Here is an 18,512-nt window from a genome sequence, read left to right as displayed (position 1 = left end):
CAAAATAATAATTCTTTGGATAGCCCACGTATGATTTGTTAATCGTTCCGTCCCTATCCTCTTTCAAGAGATATCTCAAAATAAACCTCTTTGATTGCACAAAATGTTGGAATCGAGTCAACTCTCTATGACGGTAGTCTGGTTACTGAGCCAGGTTGATCTGCCCTACTGCCAAGGCCCTGCCAATGATATGCCAACCAGCATGGCTCATTGGTCAGACTACAAGGGGCAGATAAATCACTGGGTGCGGTGGTTCCTCCCACTCAGCTCCTATTAAGCCTACAAGCCAAAGCCCTAACTGTTAGGGTAGTCTTAGCTGAACAAGCACTAGGAAACTTGCCAGACTGTCTAGCTATGTGGTGTTAGCTGGTTAAACTCCAACAGTACTCCAGATGTACAATCTGTGGTCTCCAAGCTTGGCTGTTGCACAACTTGCACAAGCAATAATTTTTGGAATTAGGTAAGACGAGTGAATCCCTCTGGGGAGAGTACGTATTCAATTCCACACACAGGATTTTCAATGTGTAGGTGGTGTGTATGGAAACCTCAGTCTAACTTGGATACTCTGGAGCGTGTTGATGGATTTCTGCATGTGGCAGACACCTAGGTGACCAAAAACAACAATGTGAAAACAGCAAAATTACATTTGTATAGCGCCTTTCACATCGGGAGGATGTCCAGAGTTCAAATGCATTCAGGAGAGGAGGGCAGGGTAAATAACTCAAGAAAATTGGACAAGAAAAAAATAGCATTATCTTAGTAAGCAACAGTAATGGAGCTTATGAACATAACTCAGGGGATTACGTATTTTAGTGTTTGTTGTCAGCAGAAAAGGTCTGATAAAAAAAGATCTGAACCATCGGATCAATCTTAAATCCCTTAAGTAGGTTTTATCATGAGCAAAAATTAAACGCAATAACACCAAGCCACTTCTCCAAGAGATAAACAGATGGCATGACACATCTCCAGTTAGGCAACAGATATTGTCTGCTGAGGAAACAAAACCATTAAGCAGAGCATGACTTCTGATTCTAAACAAGCAATTACTGTAGAAGAGTATTACAGAACTCTATTCCCAGTATGGGGCCTGACCGCTTAGTTCCACTGAACTTTTACGCTTTTATTTTAACACTTTCCTGCATTCTTTCAAGCTCAGGCTCCAGTTACGACACATATTATATTGGGCGGTGATAAAAATACACCATCCAACCTGTTGCATTTTGTCAGATTTGTTCCCTGAACTGTTTAGCTTCCGACAAATTTAACTCATTGCTAGATAGTTGTACAAACTTGTGCCTCTTCATATTCACTCCCAACTGCAAGGAGAGATGAATTGCAATATTTTGCTAGGAGAGTAGTTCGTAAGAAAAATAATAATAATAATCCTTGCATTTAATATAGTGCCTTATCAGGTCATTGCAACATATCAAAAAACTTCATAGCATCATAACACTGCAAAGTGATGTAATTGTGTATTTGGGCAAATGTGACAGTAATGTTCACAAATAGCCGGGAAGTGAATGCCCAATTTAATTTGGGGGCTTGTTGGCCAGGACACTGGGTGAAACTTGCTTCAGGATCAGTTGAGGTTGAAGCAACCCTTGTAGGGCTGTTCTTCCAGCTATTCTTCGTCTCAAGATTAGAAAGGCTAAGTGTCAGCCAGTTAGTATATAATTAGTATTATAATAATAATAATAATAATCCTTGCATTTGATATAGCGCTTTTCACGTCGGGAGGACGTCCCAAAGCGCTTCACAGAACACAGTGGAAAGTGAATTGACTGTATATTTGTGGGCGAAAGCGGCAGCCAATTGCGCACAGCAATGTCCCACAAACAGTCGTGATTGAAAATGACCAATTTATTATTGTTTTGTTTTGGAGTGATTATTATTAGGCGTGTGGAATAAGGAAACTTGGCCAAGGTTTCGCCCTCTGCCTGGAATTAAACTCAGGTCTCTCACTTGCAAAGCGAGTGCTCTAACCACTGAGCTACAGGACTCCACGATATATAGTGCAAGTCTAATGATTACATGGACCAGATGATCTGTAACAGTATTGAGGCTAAAGATTCATTGAAGAAAAATATTCTGAGCTACTAAGGCTGGAAGCCCATAGGTAAATCTCATCTTCAGAAGTGATCTAAATATTAGAACAAGTTATATATCAAATTTCAATATCAAAAGTGGGGCTTTATAACCACTGGTGTTAAATCCATTGAGTGTTCATATAATTGGGCTGGAATTTCTGTCAGGTTTACATGTGGTTCCTTTGGCAACGTTGGTTACTATTGGTATTTCCCATTACAATCATTGCATTACCAAAGACTCTATGTGTGCCCAACTGGAATTTCAGCTGAAATAGTAGCTTATAAAGTGCTTCCAGAACAGCAGCGGAAGCTGTTGTTCAATGCCCAGACTTGGAGTGAATAGCAATGGGAATGTGGGTTGATCAGGGCAGATATTTATGGAATGGGAGATAAGATCAGAGTGCACAGAGCACATGACAGAAAAATAATGGAAAGGAAATTCCATTAATAAGGGAGCATCAGGTGGCACTGTGAACGCTAAATACTGGCAAGAAAGTAAGAACATTGGAAATGTATCCATTCCATTCTATGGCACTGCCACCCTTTATCAGCTCAAATAAAGCATTTCGCCCACATATACAGTCAATTAATTTTACAGTATATTCTGTGAAGCGCTTAGAGACGTCTCAAAGACATGATAAGGCGCGATATCAAATGCAAGGATTCTTATAAAAAACTATAAATAAAACAGCAAACTATTCAACTGCTAGAATAAACCTTAGGAGCACCAGCAAAGCTCAAATAAATGTTTCTTAAACAGGTATCCCTCATAATCTATCAATATTGGAGAAGTTATTATTCCAGAACCTCACATTTGCTTCATATCTGAATTTTTGTGGCAAACAGTTAAGAGCTAAGGGGTGCCTAGTGTTTCAGTGTCTTCTTGTACAATATTTATCCTTTTGAGTCTATTGCAAATTAAGTTTATAATAATAATCCTTGCATTTGATATAGCGCTTTTCACGTCAGGAAGACATCCCAAAGCACTTCACAGAATAGACTGTAAAGTGAATTGACTGTATACTTGTGGGCGAAACGTGGCAGCCAAATGCGCACAGCAGTGCCCCACAAACAGTCGTGGATTGAAAATGACCAATTTATTATTGTTTGTTTTTTGGAGGGATTATTATTAGGCGTGTGGAGTAAGGAAACTTGCCTAAGTTTCCCCCTTCCTGGAATTGAATCCAGGTGTCTCGCTTGCAAGGCGAGTGCTCTAACCACTGAGCTACAGAATTGTTAATTTCATACAAAGTTGTCCAAAAATACAGCAAAAATAAAATAATAAGTCACTTTCTTCTAACAACACCTAATAAGAAGATATTCAGATTTATGTTGTAGCAGTTAATTGTAGGATCATGTGGTTTGTGGGCTCAGACAACAGAAAAAATCAACTGTTTGCCTCAATGGCCAGTAGATCAGAATGAAAACAGTTTCCTGAAATGGAGCTAAGTTTGAAATACAAGATCATCTTCATGACAAAAATAACAGAAAGGAAATTCCATTAATAAGGGAGCATCAGGTGGCACTGTGGCAAGAGAGGGAAAGAAAAGGTCTGTGCCTGCCATTCACCAGGTGGTTAGTTGACAATATCGACCAGGAGATTCCCCACAGGGATGGGGGGGTGATCAAACATTCCCTTTGGGCTGCTCCAGTGAACCTGTAATTGGACAATGACAGAATACAGACCTCGGAATAGGTTATCAATATGGAGAACAGAATGTGACACTGAAGACGCGATGAGGCACTACATCAAATGCAAGACTTATTATTATTATGATTATGAACTCCAACAGTGGGTCAGAAGAAGCACTTTTACCGCTGTGGTTCTATGCATTGGCCATGACAATGACACATGGCTAATAGGGAGAACAAAGCCAAATGGCAAATCACTACACAGAGAAGCATTTTGTCTATGACATGGTAAATAGACATCAAAATGTGTGTGGACACAGGATTGGGTTGGGCTGGGATAATAATGATAATAACAATATATAATCCTTACATTTGATATAGCGGCTTTCACATTGAGAGGACATCTCAAAATGCTTCACAGGATATACTGTAAAGTGGAGTGACTGTATTTTTGTGTGAAAGAAACACCGGCATTGTGAGTAATGTGCCTCACACAGTCATCTAACCTACCAATGTTCACTGGCAAGGGATAAAGTGGGCCCAAGGCTACCTGTGTCTGTCAAACCATACTTTGTGAGTCAGTGTCTTTAGGCGAGGAGGTTGGAGTAAAAAATAGAAAGAGGAAATATTATTTTTTTTAAGAAAAAGGGACAGGCTCATCTAACATGAATAAACCCAAGAGAAGCAACGTTCAATCACTTGGGGATTTCAATTCAGTGTGACATTCAGAGGATCGTGGCAATATTTAACAACAGACATTCTCCATCAGATTTTAACAGGGTTTTAAATATGTATAATGCTTTTCTCGGCCTCATCCACAGATCTTTTTTTAAAAAAATATTGCAGCTATGCAACCCTAAAATGACTTTCAAAAATGATTTGTAGAAGCAATTACAAAGCATTGATGAACCTCAGCGAAAGCTTTCTAAATATCCTGCTTACGGAGACTTTTTTCAGCTTTAAAGTTCAAAGACACTAGTAAAATAAATGCAGAATATTCACATCATCATTTGCATCCAAAATGTTAATGCGTCTCATAAGCTCAAAGGCTTTTGTGATAAAGCAGCAAGAAGTTCAGCCTTTCTGAAAAATATAACGAGAGCCAAAAAAGGTTTTGTTGTCTTAAGGAGTTTCATTTACTCCCGGAGGGCATCATATGTCTTATTAAAGATGGAAATGTCCTTCTTGTTCCTGACCTAGGAAGTTGAAATCCCAGAGTTTGTTTTCTTCACGGCGATGTGTGGTGAATAATTATGATTTTTGTGTGCTCTTTCTTAATGCAATTTTTTCCTGGTGCCCCCATCTCCACCCACACACCCACACAACACAAACACATGCAATACAATCCTTTCTGGTATAGAGAATGGGATGCAACCTGACCATAAAAAGATTTTAAAAGGAAACCGTACAAAGTTTGAAGAAAAGCAGGGAACTGGATTGAGAATAGTTTACTTGGTGAAGCATAGATCCAATGGATAAAAACGCCCTTCTTCTGTGTTGTGATTTCTATGCTTCTAAGAACCTTCAAGTCTGTGGTAATACCAATTTGTAACTGACTGCTAGGAACTAGATAAAGCCAACTCTGAATGACTTAACTTTCAGTTTAATCCAATCCACAGTTTAATCCCCCCCTTTGCCTTCACCTGATATGTCCCCTTGAATCAATGACCGAGACGGAAACTCGATCTGTGAAGAATTGAGGATATGAAAACACATTTTTATCCTCCTATTCCATGCCACAATGGGTTACCAAAACTATCAATAACAATCTCCAATCAAAAGCAAAAGGAATAGAAGGATCTGGTTTACATGTCACGTAAAATAAGAACAAACAAAAAACAGCATTAACAGGATATTGATATTCAGCTGGTGAATATGTGAGGGAACAGCACAGATAATAGCACATGAGAATGCTTAGTACCACCAGCAAGTACACAGTGAAAAATGTCCCATGCTTCACATTTGAACCCTGAGTGGTGAACACAAGAAAAGGAAAAACAAATTCTTGAAAAACAGGAGTTTTTATGCCTCTCCTGCTAACTATGTGTAAATACAAGTATTTACAATGGAATCGCAAGCGCCCTTAATTATATATTCAACAACCAATATAAAAGGTTCCAGACCGTCTGCTTTTATATAGCCTCAATTCAATGAAGTAAAGTACAGGGTGTCCACAAAGTCCTCTTACCCCCTGTTACAAAGCAGCAATACAAGACTATGGAGGAGCTGAAACAAGCTATCAGAAATGCCTTGTCACTCCATCCATGTTACGGAAGATGTCGCACCCGAACATGGCGATGGATCATAATCTGCCATGAAAATGATGGCGCTCACACTGATCCTGTGGACGTCTAAAGACAACAACAAATTACAGTTGTATAGAGCTTTTCACATTGTGAGGCTGTCCTAAGGTGCTGGACAGTCAGGGATTTGGACCCGAGCTGGGGGTTGGGATCAGGAGGAGTGGAGGACAGGGAGGATAGGAGTAGGAGCTTGGCCAAAGGCGCAGTCAAAGAGGAATGTCTTGAACCGTGCCTTGAAAAGCTTCGAAAGCTGCTGAAACCCTTGTTCATGCCTTCGTCACCTCCCGCCTCGACTACTGAAACACTTTCCTCGCTGGTCTCCCCTGCTCCACTATGCACAAAATTCAACTAATTCAAAACTCCGCTGCTCGCATTCTCACCTGCACTAAACTCCATACCTCCATTAATTTGTCAAACTCCATTGGCTCCCTATCACAGAGCGGATCAATTTCAAGGTCCTCATTCTTGTATTTAAATTGCTTCATGCCCTGGCACCGTCCTAGCTCTCCAACCTGCTCTCTCCCAACACTACAACCAGCTGCCTCTGCTCAACTGGCTCCAGCCTCCTCTTTGTCCCCCAGCCCCCACTCCACACCATCGGTGGCCATGCTTTCAGCCACTACGCCCCGAAGCTGTGGTACTCTCTCTCTCAATCCCTTCACTTTGCTCCCTCTCTCCCCATTTTCAGGTCGCACTTGGAAGACCTTCCTCTTTAACCGTGCCTACGGCCATCTTCGCTCTCCCTCTGGCTCGACATCGGGGTCCGCCACTATTAAGCGCTCCGAGAAGCCGTCCGGCATGAAGAGCGCTATACAAATCCAAGTTATTGCTGTTGCTGAAGGAGACAAGGGAGGGAGCAAGGTGAAGAGACTGTGGGATGGAGTTCCAAAGGATGGGGGCAGAGAGGCTGAAGGTCCGACTGCCGATGGTCGGCTGGGCCGGGTGGGGGCTCGTGGAGCGGGCTGGAGTCTGCTGAGTGTAGGGAGCAGACAGGTCGATATAGTGTAAGCTGGTCACAGAGGTATGAAGGAGCAAGGTCATGGAGGGCTTTGAAGGCGAGGACGAGGAGTTTGAACTTATCTTCTGGGGTGATGGGGTCATGGAGCCTGGTTCAAGCGAGGGCATGAGCTGCAGAGTTCTGGATGATCTGCAGCTTGTGGAGGGAAGTTGGGAAGGCTGACATGCAGGTGGAGAAATCGAGTCTAGATATAATAAACGCGTGGATGAAGGTTTTGGTGGCTTGAGGGGAGAGGCAGTGGCGGAGCCCGGTGATGTTGCGGTGGTGGGGTAAACCAAAGTGGGTCATGGCACAAATGTGGGGTAGAAAGGACAGTTGAGGGTCAAACAAGAACCCCAAGGTTCCGGACTGGCTCAGTGAAATCCAGTTAAACACGTGTACTGAATGCAATTAAGTACTTCTGAATACAATTATCATCATTCTTCCACATGCTTTGGGTGTTGGCCAATGTCCCCTCTCGACTCTCTACCCCCTCCTCGTTCCCTCCCTTCCCTCCCCTCACCCTGACCATTTCCCCCTTGCTCGGGTCCTGACCCAACTGTACAGCGCCTTGGGACGTCCTCCCGATTTGAAAGGCGCTCAATAAATGGAATCTTGTTGTTGTTGTTGTAGGAAAAGAAACACGCCCATGTGTAATAGGACTTTGTGGATACCCAGGAATATGGGGTGGATAACCAGGCCTCCTGCGCTCCCCATTACTAATCCGCTGGGAGGAAAGCACCTGTACACAGCAGTGTAAAAGTTTCCACCCCATGGTTTTGATCATGTTATGTTGCGGATAGTTCTAGTCAACAATTTGGCCTCCTTTATAATTGGTGTGAAGAGAAAAACTTTTCATAGACTGCTTCCACTATACCCATAAACATAATCCTCAGGCAATTTGAACTAACGGAATATGGGATAAAATCGATTCCTGTTCTGCACTGTTATTGTTCTGCAGACCTTAAGTAACTGAGGTGCAATGTACCTTTCAGAGACAGAGAATGAAACGTGAAGCTTGCCTCTAGCCTCCTCAGAAGCTGAAACTTTAAGTTTCAGCAAATCGGAAGTCTTACCCTGAGTTATAATCTTACACACATGATTATTTGTAATGGTCAGAGTCACAAAATTAAAATATTCACACTGACAACCTCACAAGTACAGAATCTTACCATTAATCAGGACCATTATTGATGACTGGGCAGTGCAGTGCTTTGGCATGTGGGCAGCCAACTTCTTGGGCTGGATTTAAATCCTTGTCCCTTTGTAATGGGTTGACCGTCTCCTCTTTCTATAAGCTACAAGACTCCTGACTGAAATGAGTTTGGACAGTCACAATGCAGTTTCCAATGGGTTTGACTCCACAGCACAAAACTAATCTAAACTTGTCACAAATTGATCACCTCACCTAGACGAGAGCTGAGAAAGGGGAAAACATCGCATTTATGCAGTGAAGGGTTGCTCATCTCAGGCATTCAAGAAATGTTCCTGTGGTAAAGTGGAGGGAGCTTCTCTCTTATTTTGGCAGCAGCACAACAGATCATGTCATGCTTGTTCACTTGTTATTGGCTCAATTTGAAAAGGATTTCTATTCTGAACACTGACATCCCTCGCCTGGTAGTCACATAAACCTTTATGTTCTCCCAACAATTTATTTATTAAACTAATGTTAGATTCTGTTTTTTTTATAGGGAGTAAAGAAGTCATAAATCTGTCACAATTTACTGTTAACGCTCATTGCGAAAAGGCATGATTAACTTTAACATTCTTTTCATTTTTTTTCCATCTGCGTCTTTTAATTTGTTTAAATAGTGTATAAATAGGGGGAGCTGGCTTACAGGAGTCACTGAGCCTGACAATACAATGAAGCTGAGTTAATATGCACAGTTGAAATGACATGATCACTGAACCACCTCAGCTTAATGACTATCTGTACTGATGTTAATTTGACTCTTTCAAACTGTCAGGCATAGAAACTCCTCCGAGCTAGTTCCACTGATCATACCACCAGCGCTCAGTGTTTATCTGTTTAAATTAAATGCACTGCGCACACACACAAAAAAAAATAAAGTTTACCATATTTCTATGTTAAATGTGAATTTTAAAAGGCATCTTTATAGTGAGATCAACTCTATTACTGAGATGGGAAAGGCAAATTAGGAGTTGACTTCAGGAGAACAGTGTGATATGGCTACACTCATATTGAAGAATAATGCCTGTCTTTTTTAAGTGTTTTGGTGCATGTTTATTAAGAATAATATCAATGTTGTCCCATTTCCATATACGGTAGTTGTGATAAGGCACTATATCAAATGCAAAGATTATTATTTTTATTCTGTAGAAAAGATGTGCTCATAAATAATCCTCATTTTTGATATAACTATAAACAGTGAAACATCTTAAAGTACTCCAGAGGAAATTGTTCTCAAGTGTAGTGACCGTGTACTTCTAGGAAAACCCAGGAAAAATTTGTGCATAGCAATATCCAATAAACTGCCATGAAATAATTGACCAATTAATCTGAACAATGCCATGAGATCTTTAATGTCCACCTGAAGAGGCAGCAGCGACCTTGGTTTAATATCTCATCCAAATGACAGCACCTTGACAAGTTCCCAGAACAGCAATGGAGTGTCATAGAAGCCCAGGAGCTCAAATTTCAACATTGGTTTTGAAGAATTTCAACATTAAAAAAAGAATTAGTTCCATTTCATTTCACATGCAATTCGAGTTATACTGTTGATGGCAAATCACAGCCATACATAAACTGTAAGAATTATGCTTTGCACATAACAGCATAAACAGGATATTAAGGTTTGGATGATGATGTGAGGGAATAGCATGGATAATATTGATCACACAGGAAAGCTCAGTTCCACCATCAGTGGGTAGGATATGGATTTAGCAGACGTGGAAAATGCAGAGTGAAAAATGTGCCATGTTTCACATTTGAACTGTGGAGAACACACAAAAAGGAAAGTAATGTTCTTGGAAGCAAATCAGCCTTCAATACACCCTCTCATCTGTGGCTATCTATACGTTACAAACATTTACTTTACTCACAGGTCATTCTGACATTGCGTACGCCACATATGGCCTGGAAATAATCACTTTGAGAGACAAGGAAACAGCACGGTGGACCAACAGCCTACTTCTGTCGGGAATTATTCCTGTCAAGTCTAATTGCAGTTTTCGTAACAGAATTAGTTTGTATGGAATCTCGCTGGAATTACCATCAACCAGATCTTATTAAGCAATTCTGTGGAGAAATTCCACAGATTAGATACCGATAAGGTTTTGATAGGTTAGACATAGGGAAGATGTTTCCACTTGTCGGGAAGACCAAAACCAGGGGCCATCAATATAAAATAGTCACAAATAGATCAAATAGAGAAGACATTTCTTCACACAGAGAGTAGTGGGCATGTGGAACATGCTACCACAAGGAATTGTTGAGGCAAATAGCATAGATGTATTTAAGGGAAAGCTAGATAGGTACATGAGGGAGAAATGAATAGAAGGTTACACTTGAAGGCTTAGTTGAGGAAGAGCAGGAGGAGGGTCACGTGGAGCATAAACACCGGCATAGACCAGTTGGGCCGAATGGCCTGTTTCTGTGCTGTATATTCTAATGTATTCTAATGTATAATATTACTTGATAGTTTCAACACTGCAGAATTGGTCAGTCTTATTCAAATCCATAGTGTATTTAGTATGAATGACCATGTTCATGTGAAGCGCATGTTAAAAGAGCTTTTCAAGGAACTTTTGACTTGTAATGGAAAGAGCTCCGACAACTAGAGTCACTGCTGTAATTAATTCACATCTGCATCTCAAAGAAACCCACATGTTTCTCATTCAGTTTTACTTTGTCATTGATTCAGCCAAAATATTCAAGAAATAAAATGTCTTCAATGCTCCATGATTAGTCTGATATCTGTTACAATGTGTTCAATTGTCCAGTACTAGAGGTAATGACTGTTCCCTTCCAAAGAGACTCTATGTCTGCTGTAGTTATTGATCCTGGAAACCAACCTTCTCCCCATGCCCATGTCACCACACTATTGCTCGGCATTATATGTTGCTGGTATCTTCTGGCCTAACCACAAGCAAAAAGACATGAGCATCCCTCAAGTTAACCAGCTGATAATCGCTGAGGTTAAACAACAGACTTTCATTGGCTTCACTTGATTACTTTTCTTCATTCATGAGTGCAGTGATGTTCTGTTTGCAAGATAGAACTTAAGTCTCCGCTTGGAGGTGCATCATTTCAGCTTTTACAGTAATGCTCTTTGACTCTGAGACTAGAGGTTGTATGCATCAGTAACAATATAAAAATAATGAATGGTTTGGTACGTTCCATGCTGGATTAGGGGACAGTTGATTAAAGTACAAGTTAATAGAACAGTTCTTTAATTACCTTAAGGTCTTCTCTTCAAACATAGGAGAAGTCACATCATTCATCATAGAGACCAGTAGACAGGATTTGGACAGTACTGCTCTTGAAATTCAAAGCACATTCGAGGAATGCCAGACCTCATTGAGGATGAACGGCGGTCCATTAACCAATTTGGTAATGCATTTTGATTAATTCATCCACTAATTAGTTGCATCTTAGACATATTTGCATGCAACCTGGATACTTATGGTCATAACGATCATACCAGTTATTCCCTGCATAGACTATTAGCCCAAACTTCCCATTATACTTGACTCTATTTTCTTGGCTGAGGTTTCATTCAAGTGCAGAAATTGACTGAAATGAATAAAAACAACTCCCTGTTAAGATTAACCAACAATGAGATTGGATCAACCTGGAGATCTACAAAAACAATTGAACAGACTTGACATTGAGTAGAGCTATTCACAAGAGATCTGCCTTTGGTCCAGCACTAAGCAGGGAGCTTTTTAACAGTAGTTTTCTATAAATAATTGCTCGCAGTGGAAAAGTAAAGGTCAAGTATACTATATATAGATGTTTTTGTCTAAATTACATGCAAAGCATTGCTGTGAACAGCCTGTGATTGTTGCCCATGGTTGAGTATTACTGCTGTCTGCCAATCAGTATAAAATGGGAAGAATCATCAATATGAAGTCTCAAACTGGAGACAGGTATTACTTAAAAAGAGCCTTTTCATCTGAGTTGACCAAAATGTAGTTTCACAAGTGATGGCCAGCATATTATTGTATTGTGAATTGTCACTTGCCCACTTGTATTTGTGTGTGGGTACGTATGCATGACTTGTACAGATACAGCAGCATTTAAAATTAGAATTCAACATCTCTTACATGCAGAAGTACCACAGCAGCAGTTTTAGATTTACCTACCAATAAGTGAACTCATTACAGTTTGGTTATGCAATACCATCATTTGAGAGCAGCATTAGAGGTCTGACAACCCTTTAGGCAAACAGCCAAGTGTATCAGAGGTCATACAATAGATGAGGAGGCGCAATATTAAAACAACTCAATGAGGAGAATACTCCCGTGATATTGACAGTTTCATTAGCAGAGTTACACAAAGTGCAACACGATGGGCATCTTATGTTCATTAACAAAAGAGTGGTTGAAAAAGCAATATTTTGGGCATTATTTATTCTTTTAACTTCTGTCGAAGGTCTTTATTGTAGTATTTCAATGGCCATCACAGATTGTTAGGAAATCAGCCATTCCACGATGAGCATTTCTGAAATTTTAACTGAAGCCTACAATTGTCCTATCTCACAAAAAGTGAATTCTATTTACAAATAAACTGCTAGCATGCAGTTTATGTACAAACATTTTTACTAAACAGGAGTTGTATGTTTTAACCACAGCATGATCTATTTTTAAATCTCCCCTCTTTACCCGTTTGCTTTCTGCATTGCTCTGCTCTATGCTAAATAATATCCTTTGAATGAAAGAAAATTCTCCCACTCTCAGCCTTCCATTCTGATTGTGCCTGAAGCTATGATGTTGCATAATGCACAATGTTGAGGTATTCAGGGACTTTCCATCTCTCCATCTGCTGGAAAGCCTGAGCTCAGTTACTGTCTTCCCAAGGGAACCCGTTTAAAATTGGGAGCTCACAATGCAGGACTACTGGGGTCCGGGTCCAACCATTTATATCACTGAAGAATCGCAGCACATTAGTACCAAAATGCTGCCTCTTAAATACCCTTCCTGGGAAGCCATATCATATCCGCTCTCTTTAAAGTTCTGGAAATTGGTTTGAAAGGTAAAAGTACAATGAAATCCAATCTAAAGATCAAAGAAGCATAATGTTGTTTTGGATGAAGAAGACCCTATGGCCCGTCTGATTTCATCCTTCTAGATTGCCCACCCTGCTGTCTTCCCATAATAGCATCAAGTTTTTTTTAACCAAACCCAGTTCCTGGTTTCAATTATCCTTCTTGGCATCCTGTTTCAGTCACTCATTACCCACTGGGTATTGAAATGTTCCTGCTGCCTATCCTGAAATTGCCCTTTGCAACTCTAAAGCTGTATCCACTTGTTCTACTGTCTTGGTGTATCTTAAAGTATTGTTCTTTTTTTTTCAATGCCATTTAAAATGTTATACAACTCTACAAGTCCTCTCTACGACATCTCCATTCAAGACTGAAGAGCCTTATCTTGACTAATTGTTGCTCGTATCTGATTCCTCTGACACTGGAAATCATCCTTGTTGCTCTCCTCTGTATTGTGTGTCACGAGGACAAGAACTGTAAGCATTACAATAGTTGTGGCCTGATCAGAAAACTATATAACTTGATTATGATGTCTGGAGATCAGAACTCAACTGATTTAGTAATATAGCCAAATATCCTGTCTGTCTTGTTTATTGATGTCTCACACTGTTTTAACTTTGTAAGTGAGAAGTCAACCAACACCCCTAGATTGCTTTTAGCTTCCCTCTTAACAAGTTTTATTTAATCCATGGAATGATTAAGTTTCCTATTTTTACTTCCTATGTGTCGGTATCTTACATTTATTTATATTAATCCTTATTTGCCAGTTATACCCCACATGTACATCCTATTAAGCTCTCTTTGCAGGACCTTTTCTGCTTCCTTTGTTTCTAAAATCCCCCCAAACTTGATGCCATCTTTAAATTTGACTAGCTTACACTGGTTCAGTGGTTCTACGTGAATAACATATTCAGTACAAGGAAAACGAGGTGTCTCCATAGACTCTGAGCCACCCGACTTAATACCTTTTCCCATTTGATTTAACTTTCCCAATAGCTTGCTTTCCTTCAGCAAATTATGAATCCATATCCATGTTTTGCCCTTGATACCACTGATATCAGTTTGTGAAAGATGCTTTCATTTGGTAGCTACTCAGTCGAACACTTTTTGGAAGTCCAGATATACCGCACCAGTTTAAAAATGATGATCTTGATCAGTCTGACTGTGCTTTGCTATGATCGATGACATTGATTACAAATCCGCAGTTGATTTGAATTGTGTGATACTTTTCCCAGAAATGTTCCTACAGTGAAGTGCTGTGTATGAATGAAAGGGCTCCATCCTAAACAATAGGACATAGAGCTGCCCATTGTGAGAGGGGTTGACAGGAAGACTGATATGAACTCTAGTACAGTATTAGGAGGCCTGCCACCTACCTTGATTGTATGTAGATCGCCATTCTTCGTGTTGCTGCATTCTTACTTATGCGAGAAGCATTAGGTGCAGAAAAGCAGTACATATGTACATAATGAAGATATTGGCCAGAGTAATGGCACTTTTCCATTACTGACATATAAAGTTGATGAGTCTGAGACAGCCGTCAAGACAATGTTCAAATGCACTGCAGCTGGCTGGCACATTCGCCAGATTATAAACAGGGCCATTAAAATTATCACTGCAGACTCATTTCAACAGAAATAAACAAAGACGTATCATCATTTGTGCCTGTGCTCCCTTGCATCCATTTATATCCCATCCATTTTCTTTTTAAAACGCATATATTTAATTAATAAAAATAATTTCTGAACAATCAATCACCACGCACTGGTTCACTGTGACAAAAAAAGTATTATGACATATTCACATAGGCCATTCCACTAAACATTGCTCTGGTGTTTGAAAGAAATATCGCAGATAAAGTAAACACATTCTGACAGCAAACGATTGCTGATGTAAGAGTGTCAGTGATGGAATAAATACCATCAGGTTCTTCCATCACAACTGTTGGATGCAGAATGACATCTCAGGCACCACAGTGCACTAAACTGACCCATACTGCCTTCCTGCTGTAACCGTGGCTCATAGCCATTGATCAGTGCCTTACCTGATGCTCGTGGAACCTTTTTTCTCCTGAACGCAGCTCCTGACTGCAGGGCCTCCATCAGGCTATCCATCACACCTGTCTCCCCGCCACCTAGAGACACAAAAAACACCTCATACAACAGCCGCCAGTGATAATTAAAATACAATAATCCTGCATCATCCAATAGCTAAAACACAGCAAGGAGTCAATCTTTCTCATTCAATAACAATTTTTTTTGTGCCTTCAAACAGGAGCTCATCACTATGAGCCTTTTAACATGGGAATAATTCTTTCCTGTAAACATCTTTTTGGCTGGAAAAAGAAACAAAAAAATCTCAGAAACCAGCTCGCTGGGTTAAATCAGTGTGGGTTAACAGTCTTTAGTGCAGTGAATTTCTACTGCAGCACACCAAAAATAATCCAAACAACATTCTCCTTTACACATTCCTACTGTTTTATGATGTTCAGGACATAATAAAATAATCTTGTTAAATAATTTATAATATTATTCCAGGGCTTACAATAGTCAACTTTGAACACAGTGGATGGACAAATCGGATTATAAGCAAAATCTGTTTCTAATACCAAGTACGAGTGTGAACTGAATACTCAATAATCATGTTTTAATTGTGGCAGATTTTTTTCCTCGTAAATACTGGTTGCTTTGTGACTCTCAAAATTGTGCAATGGGCCAACGTATGTGCGTAAAAAGAGCAAACGTTTTAATTGTCCTGCAATTGCACAAATATTTTCTAAAGGTTGCGAATATTCAACTTTTGCTAAAATATCAGCTTCTTGAAGATTGCTCATTGATGATAATATGAATGGTAATAAAACTGGCGAAACATTCTCCCCACTACTTTCAGGTGCTTCAAGATATTGTAGATCAAAAGATCAGAAATGCCCTTTATACCTCTCTGAGCTCCTGAACCAACCTGCACTGAACTAGTCCTTCAAGTGGTTGGAACCCGGACTGTCCCACCAGGAGAAGAGTGCTCCTCGGTGCACTACAAGGTGATGTTGCAGGTGGCTGATGATTCACCTCATCCTCTAGCTCATCTCCTATGCCCCTATCCTCAAGTCTTCAGCAGAAGCCAGCCTCATGCTATTTTGCTGTCCCCATTTCTGAATGGATCATGGCCCACACGCTTCTCACATGCTGACAGACCACTCGGGCCTGGGCTGACCCCACTATTTAATCAAGTAACCAAATATAATCACATATCTTTTATTTATATAAATTTCAAGTGCACATATTTAAATTAATTTTAAGTCTATGAGCCATATAAAAGGAATAATAAAATCATAGAAATTTACAGTGCATAGAAAGTCATTCAGTCCATCAAGCCTACACAGGCTCTCAGAGTAAACTTTTCATTCATTACCAATAATAATAACTGGGCTACCACATGTGAAGTGAGCTAAATACATGCAAGTTGTTATTGTTGTGGCTGTTGTTGCATTTGATATAGAGCCTTTCACATCGGGAGGATATCTCATAAAGTGCTTTGCAGGATTTACTGTAAAGAGTAGTGACTGTATTTTGCAGGCAAATTGAGGAATAATAACCCTTGCATTTGATACAGCACCTTATCATGTCTTCAAGATGTCTCAAAGCTCTTCATAAAATATACTGTAAAGTGAATTGATTGTGTATTTTGTGGGTGAAACGCGGCAGCCAATTGCGCACAGCAGTGTCCCACAAACAGTCTCGAATTGAAGTGACCAATGGGTAAACAGAGGCGTGTGGAGGAAGGAAACTTCCCCAAAGTTTTGCCCTGCCCGGAATGGAACCCAGGTCTCTCGCTTGAGAGGCGAGTGCTCCAACTACTGAGCTATAGGAATGGAAGTTAGTGTATTTTAATAGTTTAAGAATAACAAAAAAATGGGGCAGAAATTTCCATTGGGTCTAGAATTATTTTATTTTAAGTCGTGCTTTACTGTGGTGAATTTGTAAAATTCATAAATACAACCTTAATTTTGAAGTCATTTTTCTGTAAGTTCCTTTTGTAGAACTATAAAATAGTGGCTTTACATCTAAGACCAAATTTAACAATCTACCAAACTCTGAATTCTCTGCAATGCTACATAAATATAATAAATCTAAACCTAGGTGGCATTTTTACCCCTATGTGTCAGAACGAATCATTGCATTCCATCAATTTTATCCATTTACAGGCCATGTACAACGCATCTTGGCATGAACTCCACTCCATCTATTTAATCTCCTAAGGGACATTCTGCATAGTTACTTATTGACAGTTGAAGGTAAGAAAGTAGAAGTCTGGAGCATTGTCCAGTTTCATGTTCATTATTCATTACAAGTCTTTTGTCTGACACAATGACCAAGAAGATTGTCCCATGAAGTATTTATCTATGATACCTAAAGTCTCCAATCCTACTTCTGACCAGAGATTCATGCTGCCCTCTTTTTGAAAGCATTAATCAATACAGCATCAACTGGCTTTGCTGCTCCACTTGTCCATAATTGAGTTTATGGACAATCCTGATTGAAAAAAAATCAGAACATCAAACCTTTGCCAAATGACACTATATTCAAGTACACAAACTCCCTGCTTGTCAGCCATCCCAACTCCTCCCTCCATAGACAGCAGATCATCCAGAACTCAGCCCGTGTCTCTCCTGTACCAAGCTCGGCGACCCTATCACCTCCACCCTCGCCCGACTCCACTGGCTTCCCATCACACAAAGGATACAGTTCAAGCTCCCGATCTTCACCTTCAAAGCCCTCCATGGTCTTGCTCCCCCCAACCTCTGCAATCTTCTAACCCCCTACCAACCTGTCCGCTCCCTACGCTCAGCGGACTCGGGCCTGCTTCACGTCTCCCGTCTCGCCCACCATTGATGGGCGGGCCTTAATCCACTCTGTCCCCACCCTCTGGAACTCCATCCCGCAGTCCCTCCATCTCACCCCCTCCCTTGCCTCCTTCAAGACCCGTCTCAAGACCCTCCTCTTTGACCGTGCCTTCGGACACCCTCCTCCCCACCTTGCTACCGACCCTCCCTGATCCCGACCCCCAGCTTGGGTCCAAAACACTGATTTTCCAGCGCCTTGGGATGTCCTCTTGATGTGAAATGCTCTATACAAATGCAATTTTGTTGTTGTTGTATATTACTGCACTTTCAAATCAGGCATCGCATTCAGCTCAACTTTCACATACCTCATGGCAATTTATCATGCACCATATTCTATACAGTCACTCAAGGCAAATTCCACTCCTA

The 18,512-nt window shown here is 40.4% G+C and overlaps 1 protein-coding gene across 1 annotated transcript in view; it reads right to left on the bottom strand.

Annotated features, from left to right (window-relative positions):
- LOC103181334 (protein diaphanous homolog 1-like) overlaps positions 1-18,512 on the bottom strand; it is a 924,060-nt gene that overhangs the window by 126,044 nt on the left and 779,504 nt on the right. The window contains exon 22 of the mRNA XM_042340721.1: positions 15,291-15,380. Coding sequence (XP_042196655.1) covers positions 15,291-15,380 — 90 coding nt within the window. The remainder of the gene's footprint in view (positions 1-15,290; positions 15,381-18,512) is intronic.

Source organism: Callorhinchus milii, unplaced genomic scaffold (genome assembly GCF_018977255.1).
Source record: "Callorhinchus milii isolate IMCB2004 unplaced genomic scaffold, IMCB_Cmil_1.0 Scaffold1, whole genome shotgun sequence".
Lineage (NCBI taxonomy): Eukaryota > Metazoa > Chordata > Chondrichthyes > Chimaeriformes > Callorhinchidae > Callorhinchus > Callorhinchus milii.
Note: the sequence above shows the minus strand (reverse complement) of the source record. Positions and strands in the feature narration are given on the sequence as shown.